Genomic DNA, 14,115 nt, shown 5'->3' on the forward strand with positions numbered 1-14,115 from the left:
GCTCGAGTCACTTCCGGTCCGTTTTCCCCCGCGGGAAACTGCCTCCAAAAGAAAAACGTTCCCCTCTCCTTTGGGCCACCTCAGCGGGTCGTCGCGGGATTTCAGTTCGGGTCTGGGTTAGGGACCTGTGGGCGGAGCCAGAGGAAGAATGACTGTTCTCATTGCCGTTCTTGATCCGGAACTTGTTGTCGAGATACCCCGGAAGAGGTAACTCGCGTGAGAGCGGCGTGTTCGGTACCCAGAACTGAAGAACGCGAAGGCGCCAGTGAGGCGGCGGAGAGGTGCGCTAGGTAGGTGGGTCTCTCCCAGGGAGAGGGATGTTCTTCTTGACTCTCCAGTTGGAATGTTTATTACTATTTCATTCTATAAAAAATCACCCGCCCACTCTCATCTCCTTTCTAAACTGTCTTCCACCCAAGAGCCCCTGGAGCCACTCTTCCGGTTTGGCCAGTCGTCTTTTGAAAGAAAGGACCTAGCTGCTGGGGAGGGGAAGGACCCAAAATTTTAGTTCCCAGTCAAGGGCTCCGGTCGGGCAGCATCGATGCCCTCGCTCCGCGTGTGAGAAAATACCGAGCAGGCCTCACACTCTGCTGAGTATTGAACACCCACAGCGTAGCAAGTTGTCCAGTGCTACGAGGAAAGAAAAGACTTCTAAGAATATGAGGGAAAAGTTGCCCCGCTGTGTCACACGAACATAAAGAAGTCTATAATCCTTGAACATGTTACCCCAGGCACTGTACTAAATGTCGCGAATGTTATGTGTAATTGCTCCAGGACGTTTCTGTGTTTTAAGTGGAGAGAAGTAATTCAGGGAGAGATTGCTGCTTGAAAACACCTGGTAATTTAGTGTGACTGAATAGTAGACTATGTAGCAGATTAGGTTAGAAGGGTAAAGTAGGTTGAAACCAAATTGTGTATTCTTTGAATTTCTGCTGAGGGATTTATATTTTACTGTCACTCCACCGAACTTGAGTCCACTTGTGCAACACGTAACGAAAACCAGTCTGTTGACACTGGGTTGTGGTGAAGAAAAGCACAGCGTTTATTGCAGGGCTCTAAGCAAGGGACTGGGAGACAAGCCTCAAATCCACTCCAATTGGGTGCTTAGTTAGGGTTTTGTTTTTTTTTTTTAAGGGGAAGAACAAAGAGGCTGGAACTAATCATTTTATAACATTTCTGTGACTTTTTTTTAATTGGAGGATAATTGCTTTACAGTGTTTTGTTGATTTCTATTGAACTCTGTGATTTTTTTCATAATTATAGTTTCAGGAATCAGGATGTCTCTGGTTTATCATTCTTCTCTGGCCAGGTGGTCCATGGTATGAGGGTCTGTTAACTCGTCTTGCCCCGGAGAAACAACCTGAGTTGTATGTGATACCTGCAATTTTACTATATTGACAGTGTATTGACAACAGCAGTTTTAGTCATCAGCTCTGGTTGATTAGTGTCAGTTACGCAGGATTGAGGTCACAGTGGACAAGAGAGAAAATAAAGTTTTGGATAGAGAGATTAATCATAAACTTGATAAGGGGACTCAGTTTTAGGAGGACTCGGTTTCCTTATTCCTTAGATGCTTATCCAGTGATTTTTGAGCAGAGGAATTACAGATTACAGAGAAATTACAAATCAGATTTGTGCTTTATAAGTACAATTAATTATAATGGCAGATGTACTAGGACGAAATGAATATGGAAAGATTACAGGAAGTTTGAGAGGGAAGGAAAAATACTGAGTTCAATATAGGACATAGTCTAGACCACTTTATAGACATCTATGTGGTAAAGTCTAGCAGAAACTGGAAGTTCAAGTGTGGAGCCCAAGAGAGGCTGTAGGAATTCTCAGCATCTGTTGTTTCAGGAATAAGTGAGATTGTTCATTTTACAAACTATTTATTTATTGTGTATCTCCTCCTACTAGAATGTTAGCTCCATGAAGAGCAGGATTTTGTTTCGTTCAGAGCTCTGTCTCCAGGGTCCAAAACTGTGCACAATAGGCTCTCAGAAAATATTGATTGATTGAATGGAAAGAGGATATATAAACCAGCCCTATCCAATAGAACTTTCTGCGGTCATGGAAATGTTCAATATCTCACTAACTCAGAGTGGAGCTTAGCCACTTAAAAAAATGGTTTAGCTGTATGTGGGATCTTCGTTCCCTGACCAGGGATCAAACCCGTGTCCCCTACATTGAAAGGTGGACTCTTTTTAAGTAGAAAAGAATAGCTTTATTGCTTTGCCAGGGAGGGGGGGCCACAGCAGGCCCTCAAAACCATGTGTCCCCACTTGGGGAAGATAGATAAGTTTCATAGTAATTGTTCAAAGAGGGCATGACCAGCTCATGGACATTCTTCTGATGGGTGGGTGGTAAGGTTAAGTGCGAGTCTGCATCATCAGCCTTCAGGTCCAGCTGGTCTGGGGTCTACATGCTTGTGGTCCATGGACCATCAGGGAAGCTCCCTCGCTACTTCTAAGTTGTTGAGCTACTGAGCATTTGAAATGTGGCCATACGTAGCTTAAAAACTGAATTTTTATTTAGTTTTAATTAAGTTTAAATACCTGCATTTGGCTTATAGTTGCTATATAGGACAACATAGGTAGAGACTGAAAAGAGGGCGAAATGTGTAAGCTTGGCTAATACATACCTCAGTGGCAAACAGAAAGAGACTATAGATAATGGGGGAAAGGTGTCAGAAAGGTAGGATGATAATAGGGTGAACGTTGTGTTAAAGAATTCAAGGGAAGAGGGTTTAAAGAAAAGTTATCAGTGAGTGGTGCAGAAAACTCAAGATGAGGCCTAAAAAGCGGCAGCTAGATAGTGTCTTGATTCTTTAGCAGTTTCAGTCGAATGGGAAAGGCGGGCAGGTAACTGAAGAAGTTTCAAGATGAAGGGAAGAGGAAAAGTGAGGCAGTGGTTTAAGGGTCCAAGAGGATGGATTTTTAGGTTGGAAAAGGCCAAGGGGCAGTAGCCAGTGGAACAGGGTTAGCGGGTGGAGCGTGGTTCAGGAGGCAGTAGAATCACAAGCACTGGTGAGAGGGGTATAATCTGGCCACTGGAAGGCACCAAGAGGAGGGTCTTAGAGAAAGTGTTCCTTTTGCGATGCCATCATTGCCTGGGACAACAGAGATGAGGCTGAAAATAGTTATGTTTACCTCCGTTTCAAGCACTGGGTTTATTGATAAATGTTTATAATAGATACGCAGAAAGGGGGACAGCCTGAAACACCTTTTACAAGGGTTAGATGATCTGATCAGGCTGATAGATTAAAAGAACAGAGATGTTACCATTAAGCTCAGCATTTTAGAATTAGGGACTTCATAAGATTAGGGACAGAAGCAATAAACAAACTGGTTCTTTCTGGAACTTTTTCTGCTTTCTGTTTATGGTGACTCATTGATAGATCTGTTTTTAAACAAAGGTGAGAGAATGAGAAACTTTCCATCATGACCTTTTGGATGAGTATATTTTATACTGCTCTTAATAGTTTTGTGTCTGTGGATAAGCACCTTCTCTGATCTTTATTTTTCTCATCTTTAAAAAAAGGCTGGTATTATTGTCTTATTTTAGCAACAATAATGGAAGTAAAGGGTTTTTAGCTTGCTGTTCAACACACAGTAGCTCCTCTGTATGTACTGCCTTTCTCCAGATAGTACCTGAGTCTGGTATGTGGAATATTTGGTTATTTTGCAACCTAGTAATTGGTGCAGAAAATCCTTCTAATTCTTTGACATAGAAGTTTGTATATATGCATTTTTATATAATTATTTGTTCTATTTGTAGTCTGGCGGTTAGATTATCATAAAAAGTTCTGCTGATCTGTAAGCATCATATAGTAACTAAATGATAGATGCATTATGAGATATGTGGGTTCTGATAAGAATTATTTTTTAATTCTTGTGTGTGTGTGTGTGTGTGTCTGCCAAGGCATCTAGAGCCATAAAGTGCTGTCAGTAGAGCCTGTCACCATTTTGGGCACAGTCGTGAAAGAGGACTGAAACTAGGTGCTGAAGGCCTGGCCACTTACGACCCTCTTTGTCACTCCTTTTATCCCTGAATACCTGTTTCCTCAGGGTTCCTTTCTTCTCTCGTATACTTGACCCAGTGACCTTATCCGCTTATCAGCCTTCAGTCAATATGTTAAGTTCTTTTAAACATGCGTTTCTAGCCTGCGCTTATCTTCTGACCTCTAAAATGACATGTCTTTTTCTTTTTCCTGGACATCTCAACCAGGATGTCTTTTGGTCAAATCTGATGTAATATATCTGAAACCTTTCAGTGTCCTTTACTTTCAAACCTGCTCTTTTCATCAATAAAGAGTATACCCCCAGTCTCCATTTGTTCAAATCTAGGTGTTGTTCTAAACTTCTCCCTTTCTTTTATCACCAGACTTCCAGTGAATCACCAGTTTATACAGGTGTGCTTCAGCCGCTTTCCTTTCCCACGTCCCCACTCCTGTCTGACTGTCATCTCATCCAGACTACTGGGAAAGGCAACGTAGAGTAGTGTTAAGAACACAGGCTCTGGAGTCAGGCTACCCCTTACTGGCTTTTGGAACTCGGGTGAGTGACATATTCTCTGTGAGCCAATTTTCACATCTGAAAAATGGGGATAATAATTACATATTTACTTAAAGGACTTCAGTGTTGGGAACACTGAAGGAGACAGTTCATGTAGAGTGTCAATACCTAATAGATAGCAAATATTTAGTGACTGCTAAATAATTTACTGTTACTACATTATAGCAGTCTCCTAATCAGTCCCCTGTATCTATTCTTGCCAGCTTCTAATTCCGTCTTTATACTGAAGTCCCAGGTGACCTTTTAGAAAACAAAAATCATTTCCCTGCAGCAGTGTCTCATCATCCCTAGAATTCCAAGCTGCTAAGCGTGGCTTACGAGGCCTTCTGCAACCTGTAGCCCGCCCTTCTTTCTCGTGTGTTTCTCTGCCGCTCTCCCTTTCCGTCTTCGGGCTGTCTGGACCACTTTCAGGGCACTTGCACACCGTATTTCTCTCCTCTGGCTCTTCTGCTTGGTGTTCTTTCTGCCTGAAATGATCTTTCCTCGTTCTGTCTTCTTGTTGCTTTGTTGCATTTTAAATATTTCCTCAAGGTGGCCTTCCCTGACCTCCTAAACTGAGCTAAAGCACTTTATACACTCCCCTAACATCTTTCCATAACATTTCCCGACATGCAGTTGTTTTCTCCTCCACTTACCTAGGCACTGTCGGTGGCCAGTGTTGTTCATCACTATACTCCCAGTCAAGGCATGTGTCTGGCACAAAGGAAGCCAGCAGACATTCGTGTTTTTTGTTTTTTGTTTTTTAACTTCCCTTTGCCTTCATTTCCTCATTTTCAAATAGAGAAAGAATGCTGACCTCTTACGGTTATGTGGATCAGATAACACAGTACCTTCAAAATACCACTGAAGCTTTGAGTTCTGACAACATGAAGTCTTACTAAAGTAAAATGTGGAGAAGGCAATGGCACCCCACTCCAGTACTCTTGTCTGGAAAATCCCACGGGCGGAGGAGCCTGGTAGGCTGCAGTCCGTGGGGTCACTAGAGTCAGACACGACTGAGCTACTTCACTTTCACGCATTGGAGAAGGAAATGGCAACCCACTCCAGTGTTCTTGCCTGGAGAATCCCAGGGACGGGGAAGCCTGGTGGGCTGCCGTCTATGGGGTCGCACAGAGTCAGACACGACTGAAGCGACTTAGCAGCAGCAGCAGCAAAGTAAAATGAAAGAGGGACTTCCCTGGCAGTCAGTGGTTAAGACATCACGCTTCAGCTGCAGGGGGCACAGCTTCTATCCTTGATTGGGTAACTAAGGTTCCTGCATGCCACATGGCGTGGCCAAAATTTTTTTTAAAACATAAGAAAGAAATTCAAAATTAGGATTGGGTCATCTCTAAACCACTACCAGGATGTAAGCTCTGTGCATGAAGGGACTGTTTCTCCTTTATTCCCCTAGATTCTAGAGCAAGACCAGTTAGTATCTGTGGGATGAAGGAGGCATAAAAATAGAAGAATTAAGAAAGCAGATGTGCTTAATGACACCTTTTTGACTGCACTGTACATACCTATTCCTATAGCTACACTCTGGACTTTGTATCACTTAATGTTCTGTTTCCAAACTCGAAACCCCAGACATCTCTCTCTAGCCTCAGCCAACTGCCTTTCCAGCTCACTTCCAACATACCTGTTCTTAATAGCATGTGGATATCCTGTCACCTTTCTCATGATCTGTCATTTCATTCTTGCTCTCACCCCAACTTCCCCTGTGCCCCGTGTCTCAGTGCTCTTAGTAGAATTCAAACTTGGATAAATCCAGCCATCTGTTATAGAAGGGGAAGATGAAGGAAGAATATCGGTGCGGCAGATTTAGTTATATGTTTGGAGGCAGTGATTAGGTGGTTTTAGTCTTTCGGCTTCTACTTTCTCTGTGAAGTATGAGGTTATCCCTTCTGTGTTTTTACCTAAACTCAGGCTGTTAAGTACTGCTGGAGAAGATCAGCTGGTAGGTACGGTACATTATTCATCATCATTGAATACATCAGTGCTTTATTGTTGACTCAGACACCATGAACAGCTTTGCTGGGGTAATAGGAATTTCTTAAGTAATAAAGGATGAAGGATCATTGTTTTTTATGATGGTTGTACTACTGGTAAATTCAGTGTGTATCAAAACTATGAGAAAAAGGAATGAAGTGTGATACATGGTACAACATGGATGAACCCTGAAAATATGCTGCATGGTAGAACCCTGAAACACGGGCCACCTTTTGTATGGTTTGACGTTTACGAGTGTCCAGAATAAGTAAATCCATAAAGACAAAGATTAGTGGTTACCAGAGACTAGGGGAAGCAGAAATGGGAAGTGATTGCTCGCGGTTACAGGGGTCTCTTTGGGGGGCAGTGAAAGTGTTCCGAAATTAGATAGTGGCAGTGGTTGCACAATACTGCAGATATGTTAAAAGCACTGAATGGTACACTTTAAAAAGGTGAATTTTATAGTGTGTGAATTACGTCTCAAAAATGAGTATTTCCCTGGTGGTCCAGTGGTTAAGAATCGACCTTGCAGTGCAGGGGACGTGGGTTTGATCCCTGGTCAAGGAACTAAGACCCCCACATGCTGTGGGGCAACTAAGCCCATGTGTAGCAACCCAAGATCCCACATGATGCAACTAAAACCCAAAACAGCCAAATAAATAAAGTTTAACATTCCTGTACAGTCGTCACTTTAAAATATTTGATAACATTGCACACTTTGCCTATAGTATAATTTCAATTTTAACATCCTAATTTTAACTTAAATGATGATTTTTTAAAACATTTATGATAAAGTATGAATTTTCAGGACTGCTATCTGTGCCATGCAGATGACACACTGTAGAATTCCAAGGCCACCACTTGTAAGTTCTACAAACGTGATGTACTTCATAAATGCTTAGATACCATGTATTCCACTGGAAGAAACTGATGACTGTTTATACCTGTACACTGAAGTATATTGAATCCAACAGCCTCAAATGTAGACTTATGTAAATACTTTATTGACGATTCAGACACCATGAACAGCTTTGCTGGGGTAATAGGAATTTCTAAAGTAATAAAGGATGAAGGATCATCTTCCTTTGTTTTTATGATGGTTGTCTACTGGCAAATTCAGTGTGTATTAAAACTATGGAAAAAGTACTTTGCATTCATATGCAAGCTGACACTGGGGTTTTCACCTACAGTAATGTCCAGGGGCACCAGTATTCTTGTGTGAGGCTTTCAGCTTTCCGTGCCAGGGTCGGTAGACGTCAGCAGCCCACCTCACTCCAGGCCCGTTGCTATGACAACCGGGAACTTCCCTGAGGGGTTGGTACATCGAGAACTACTGCATTATTGAAGACACAAGTGAATAAGCACTATATTTCAGAAAAGAGTGAGTTACTCTTGGTTCTTTTAGATACTTTAGGCATTTTGGTAAAACAGAACATTTCCTTTCTCCACAAGACTTAGCAAAGACTGAGGAGCAGAGCTGTTATATCTGAGAGAGATGTACTCCTCACATTGAGATTCAAATGATCTAAACTGCTTTGCCTGTATTCTTGAATTTTTTCTAGTACTCAGGGGAGAAGAAACAGTACCTGCCCAAGATCCAAAACATGTATTGCCTTTTTTCTGGATGAATTAAAGTACTGCTGCTTATATACTGTCAGGGTGTTGTATCTGATAAACTATAACTTTCTCTCCCTTGATAATGACTGCTTTCTTTTCCTTTCAGATGATCTCCAGATCCCTGGTTATGGAGTATTTGACTAATCCTGGTGCACTTAGCTTGGCTGCTGGAGTTGCCTGTGGCGTGTGCCTGGGCTGGGGCCTCCGAATGCGCTTTGGGATGCTCCCCAAGAGCTCAGTGAGGGAGACAAATCCTGACACTGAAACGGAAGCAAGTATCCTCGGAGAGAGTGGGGAGTACAAAATGATTCTTGTGGTTCGAAATGACTTAAAGATGGGGAAGGGGAAGGTGGCTGCCCAGTGCTCTCATGCTGCTGTTTCTGCCTACAAGCAAATTCAAAGGAGAAACCCTGAGTTACTCAAAGAGTGGGAATACTGTGGCCAGCCCAAAGTGGTGGTCAAAGCTCCTGATGAAGAAACTCTGGTTGAATTATTGACCCATGCAAAAGTGCTGGGACTGACTGTAAGTTTAATTCAAGATGCAGGACGTACTCAGATTGCACCAGGCTCTCGAACTGTTTTAGGAATTGGACCAGGACCAGCAGACCTAATTGACAAGGTCACCGGTCACCTAAAACTTTACTAGGTGGAATTTTGTATGATGATGGTGGTTCCACCACACGTGTTTGAAACTGTCAAATTCTAACAATAAAAGCTGAATTTCTTCCCCCAGCTAAGTATTCTTGAGATGAAATTCCATTCACGTGTTCTTCTGTCATATACTTGGCCTGGTTAGAGAGTTATCTTGAGCTAAAAAAAAAAAAAAGTTTGGTTAATAAGTCCTGGTGATTCAAGTGATGAGTGCTGAAACAAGAAATGTTTAAGATGAGAGGTACAGATCATAATAAAATTGGATTAGAGGTGGGAAACAGCATTTCCTATGAGTGATTAGGCCCCATTGTGTGTTACTAGCTCTTCTGGAGAAGGCGATGGCACCCCACTCCAGTACTCTTGCTGGAGAATCCCATGGACGGAGGAGCCTGGTGGGCTGCAGTCCGTGGGGTCAATAAGAGTCGGACACGACTGAGCAACTTCACTTTCACTTTCATGCAGTGGAGAAGGAAATGGCAACCCACTCCAGTATTCTTGCCTGGAGAATCCCACAAATGGGGGAGCCTGGTGGGCTGCCATCAATGGGATCGCACAGAGTCGGACACGACTGAAGCGACTTAGCAGCAGCAGCAGCTCTTCTTCCAAGACTATGTTGCTGTCCTCCTTGGAGGATCAGGGGTTCTAGGGTATTCCCAATTTAGATGTAAACTGCAGTTTGTTTTTCCTTACCTGTTTTTGAATATTTTATCGATAATGGTATAGCCATCCACAATGAATTTAAAATCTAACCTTGTGGATTTTTCTCAAAGTTGAGGTTTTGACAGCACTGACCTAACCCACCTGTGCCGTGTTTCACGTTTCTTCCCTCACCCACGCTGGCTAAAATTTCTCAGCAGTGGTTCTACATCTCTTCAGTTCACTCCTGTCCTGCAGGTACTGAAACTTGTGAAGTGACTTGCATGGACCTTGAAGGTGGTTATGGGCCCACATAGAAATTTATGGTAATTGTGAAGTGACTATTACTTATCATCGTAACATCCCAGTATTTTCTTTAACTAGAACTTAAGGAACTGGACAATTCAGCTATTTAAGGGCACCTTATCTCCCTTTTCATCTTTATACATTCAGCATGACATGATCCAAATAATTACCAGCTGCCCAGAATATGATGGTTCCCAGCTCCCAAGAGTCACATAGCTTCCTGATCTCCTTTTTTGCAAAAAGCTGTTTGTCTTGAAAGCTCTCTTTGGGGGGATTCTGCCAGTATTTCTAAATTAAGTATATTCCTAAGAACTTTGATGTCAGGGAGAATTTTGGTAACAGGCGCATATTGATTGCAACTCACCATGGTTAACTTCAACGATTAGCATTAGTTAGTTGTTAACTTCAACATAAGCAGCAATGTAGCACAACTGCAAGGTCTAGGTCAGTGGCATCTGGGCAGAACACTAAAGACTACCGCAGCCACGCTTAGAGGTCAGTCGTCTTTTACACTGCTGTCTGACAGCACAGAAGAAATTGCAACTGTGAATGATGCCACAGTAGCAACTGTTTCTAAACAGAATGTTTATACTGGTTTCCAAAGTGATGCAACAGCATGTAACTGAGTTGGAGAGAACTCAGTCCTAAATGTATGATTCCACTTCAGATAATTTCTGAGGTTTGCCTCAGAGATTGACGATTCCAGGTTCAAAGACAGCGCATCCCCAACAGGACCATCTGCCCTTGGTGACAACGTAATTGAGGTTAATCGTGGCATATCTACTAGGATACAAACGCCGGTAGTTATGGAAACATGTTTTCTAGCTCGCCTGTACTTTGCTATTTTGTAAGGTTCATAATTTTATTTCATTCACAAAGCAGAGAACCCTGGGTTCTCTAAAGACACCTGCAAAGGGTCAAAACAATTTCCCTGATACTCATTCTTTTCCATTGTTTTGACATTTGCAGTGATGATAAAAAAGCAACCGTGAGTAATACTGCTGGCACCTTTCATAAATCAAGACGGGCACCTATCTGTATAAGGAGTCAGTATAGTTTTCACTGCCCTACATTTAATTTAAAAAGTTTAATGTCCTTGATGAAGCAGTAAAAAAATTATTAAATTTGACTCTTGACTTGTTTGTCTTAATATTCTATGTAACATCAAACACTTCTGGTGCACACTGAAGTATAACTGTCATCTTAAAAAAAGACTTGTGTTAGCTGAGTACTGAGCAGAACTAGCTGCTATTGTCATCAAACATTTTTACTTGCAAGAACAACTGACAGAATCTAGTTATCCAGATCTAGATTTTCAGCAGATATAAACTACAAAAGATTCATTTTCATGGTTTCAGAGTCCACATTTCAACTAATCACAAGTGTCTGGAAAGGTGATTAAATCTGCCTTCCAGTGCAGGAGACACAGGTTCAATCCCTGGTCAAAGCACTAAGATCCCACATGCCCTGTGGCCAAAAAAATACTCTCTTCCTTTCCTAACTAAATAGCTGTATGAAGCCAAGTTTTTGAATACGGAAGAGTCTTTGTTCAGATGAACTTTACAGACGGAAAAAATACAACAATGCCATTCATTCTTGCTTTCCTTTGGGGAAATATGCTCATGTTATTATTGCTTACATTAACATGCAATGCTTATTACTGTCATTTAAATGGGTTAACAGTTTTAAAAAGTTGTTTGAACTATCCATAATAGTTGAGTAAGTAGGAATAGATACAATCCCACATAAACTAGTGCTCTTTGGGATCGTCAATCATTTGAATATGGTTACTTTATAGTAAACTTTTAAATCAGGGAGTTTAAAATCTTTTATTCTTTTTCAAAATCGAGCTGGTTATTCTAGGTTTTTTCACTTTCATATTTATGTGAATTTATGGCAGGGGGGCCTTCCATGATACTGACAAAAATTACATCAACTTTGTAGGTATTTTTGGTGAAAACTGGCATCTTACAAGTTCTAAATCATGAATGTATTTTCTCTCTCCATTTGTTTTAATTTTCAGTTTCTTTCACATGATTTTGTAGTTACATTTTGTTAAATTTATCACTAATTTTCTTGAATTCTTGTTTTGCAAAATTTCATATTGCTTTTATTGCTCTTTTAATTTTGAGACCTTTCTAAAGCTTTTTAAAGAGTTATTTTTATAAAAACATTGCTTAGGATTTTATTCATACAAGATTAAGTCATCTATGAATAAAAATAGCTTTACATCTTCAAAAAAAAAAAACTTGCATGATTTTGAGTATAGACAGATCCTAAGTTTGAGAACCACTACAGTGAGATATCTGCATGACTAAATCAACTTACATTAATTTAAAGCAGCCTTACATGGAGACCAACCTCTTGCTATCGTACCAATGTCTGTTGAAATGATTGCCAACAATTAGCATTTTTTTTGGGGGGGGGGGATATAATGTCTACATTTGGATACTAAGGAGGAGGATCACTGAAAACATGTTTACCTCGAAAGTTTCCTATTAACCTCTTTCCCATTCTTCCCTTCTGTTTTAATTACTTTTAGAGTGACAACAACTCTTATTTTTAGTTCCTTCTGTCAGACCATCGACCATCATCCTATTCAGAGGAAAGTTACTGAAATCCCTTATACTTTATTACTAACTCATTCTGTCTCTCCTTGTACAGCACTCAATACTACTGCCCAGTACTGAGCTACCTGTTTTGTGATTTAAACATGTCTCCAAATAACCCTGAAAAGTACTCATGGTGTTAACATACACATGAGGGACAAGCTCAGAAGTTCAGCTTGCTCTCAGTTTAAGCCTAAGTAATACACTGCTGCAGTTTCTCTTTCTACTATAGCCCATTATTATGGATGGTTTAAGTGGCAACTCGGTATCACAGACATAGCACCAGATTAAAATTAAGTTAAAAAAAAAATTCTTAACTATGCTGTAAGAAAAGCTTTACTGAAAAATTTTAACTTGTTTCTATTAGGGCAGGGAAAAGAGAAAAATCATTCTGTTGATAAAAACCAGTTGATTCAAAGTATGTCTAGGAAAACAAATCTTGATTCTGAGAAGGAGCTCCTAGGGACCATTACTATTCTCCCTCTTGATAAACATGAAGAAAGAGGGCAGAGACCCAGGAGAAACACCAGTATTCCCAGGACCTGAGCAGCAAGATGGTCCCTAAGACAAAACAAAAAACAAAAAGGGATTTTTCCAACTAATACTGTAATTTCCTATAGGAATATAGGTGGTGGGGGGAGGAAGACAGCAGTTCTAAGCTTTAAAAAAGCACTTCTGTGGTGTTTATGGTCAATGACTCAACTTTAGAGCAATACAAAGCTAGGTGGGGGCTCTCTAGCTCTACTGAGAATTAACTGTGAAATGAACTTAGAGTAACATTCTCAGTCATATGCAAAAAAAACGAATTCAAACAATGATTTAAAAAAAACAACTTAAAATACAATTTGAAGGCCTTTATATTTCATGGTGAAGAACAGCATGTTGACTATGTGCTTATACATTCTTATTTCAAGTTAATATAACATCCATGATCTCTTCATCTGAATGAAATGCTCAGATAAACAGCTGAAGTGCTGCCTGAAATGATGGAGGTAGCCCACGTCAGCCCTGATGGGTTGTTCTGGCCTCTGCATGGACCTCACGAGCGACTGGAGTGCACACAGTGTGATACAGTGCTTCCAAATGTCCCAGCCCTTACCCCCCTTCTCCCTATACTACCTTAGTATCCAGTATGAAATGGTTCTTGTGGTTTAAGAGAGATTTAAGTAAAACTGCCATTCTCCATGTTATTTCCACAGTCCAGTAATTTATTTTAAATTTGAGTAATTTCAAATTCCACAAAACTGAAGAACAGCAATATTTTGTTTGAATTCTTTCTTCTGTACACTCAGTGATCTAAAACACCACAATATCCAACATACACAAACCTCAGGGAAGGGTTAGTAAATACACACAGATTGGAATCATGGTGCTCTTTGTTCCTGAATGGAATGGTCCCACAGAAAAAGCACAGGATACAGCACAACGTAAGGGCACCTGTTACATATGAAGTGAGCAAAAACACTAGCATTTTCTATATGCGTAATGAGGAAACCTGCATAGGTTAGAGGGCCTTTTATGCTCATTTAAAAGTCAGGCAAGTTGTCTGTAATGCATTTTTTAAACAATTTGGAGAGCACTGCGATCCCACGGAGGATATGCTCATTAGTGTTGTCTTTGTTGGCATTGACAGTCTTGCATGGTCATATACCAGTATTTTTGCTTTAGCTTTTCTTTGAATAAAAGAGATTTAAATGCATTTAGACAATACATACTGTAAGCTGTTTACATACACTAAATTTAAGAGATTC

General features: G+C 40.8%; 2 protein-coding genes across 5 annotated transcripts in view; one reads left to right on the forward strand and one right to left on the reverse strand.

Moving 5' to 3' along the window:
* The first annotated feature begins 58 nt into the window (after positions 1-58).
* PTRH2 (peptidyl-tRNA hydrolase 2) lies at positions 59-8,894 on the forward strand. Of its 3 annotated transcripts, none has more exons than XM_010861606.1 (3): positions 185-290; positions 4,384-4,556; positions 8,269-8,894. In XM_010861606.1, exon 3 carries the CDS (start codon positions 8,269-8,271, stop codon positions 8,806-8,808), a length of 540 nt encoding a protein of 179 aa, XP_010859908.1. In that variant the 5' UTR covers positions 185-290; positions 4,384-4,556; the 3' UTR covers positions 8,809-8,894. The 3 variants fall into 3 exon arrangements, with proteins under 3 accessions (XP_010859909.1, XP_010859908.1, XP_010859910.1); XM_010861608.1 differs by having other exon boundaries at positions 214-281; XM_010861607.1 differs by lacking the exon at positions 4,384-4,556 and having other exon boundaries at positions 59-290.
* The window catches only part of CLTC (clathrin, heavy chain (Hc)), a 70,080-nt gene continuing 64,800 nt past the window's right edge, over positions 8,836-14,115 (reverse strand). For both annotated transcript variants that reach the window (XM_010861604.1, XM_010861605.1), the window contains one exon: positions 8,836-8,972. In XM_010861604.1, coding sequence (XP_010859906.1) covers positions 8,938-8,972 — 35 coding nt within the window. In that variant the 3' untranslated portion in view covers positions 8,836-8,937. The remainder of the gene's footprint in view (positions 8,973-14,115) is intronic.

The sequence above is a fragment of the Bison bison genome, unplaced genomic scaffold (assembly GCF_000754665.1).
Source record: "Bison bison bison isolate TAMUID 2011002044 unplaced genomic scaffold, Bison_UMD1.0 scf7180017864472, whole genome shotgun sequence".
Lineage (NCBI taxonomy): Eukaryota > Metazoa > Chordata > Mammalia > Artiodactyla > Bovidae > Bison > Bison bison.

Excerpts from the sequence above, each read along its gene's own strand:
- PTRH2 (XM_010861607.1), top strand. The coding sequence starts at position 8,269 with ATGATCTCCAGATCCCTGGTTATGGAGTATTTGACTAATCCTGGTGCA.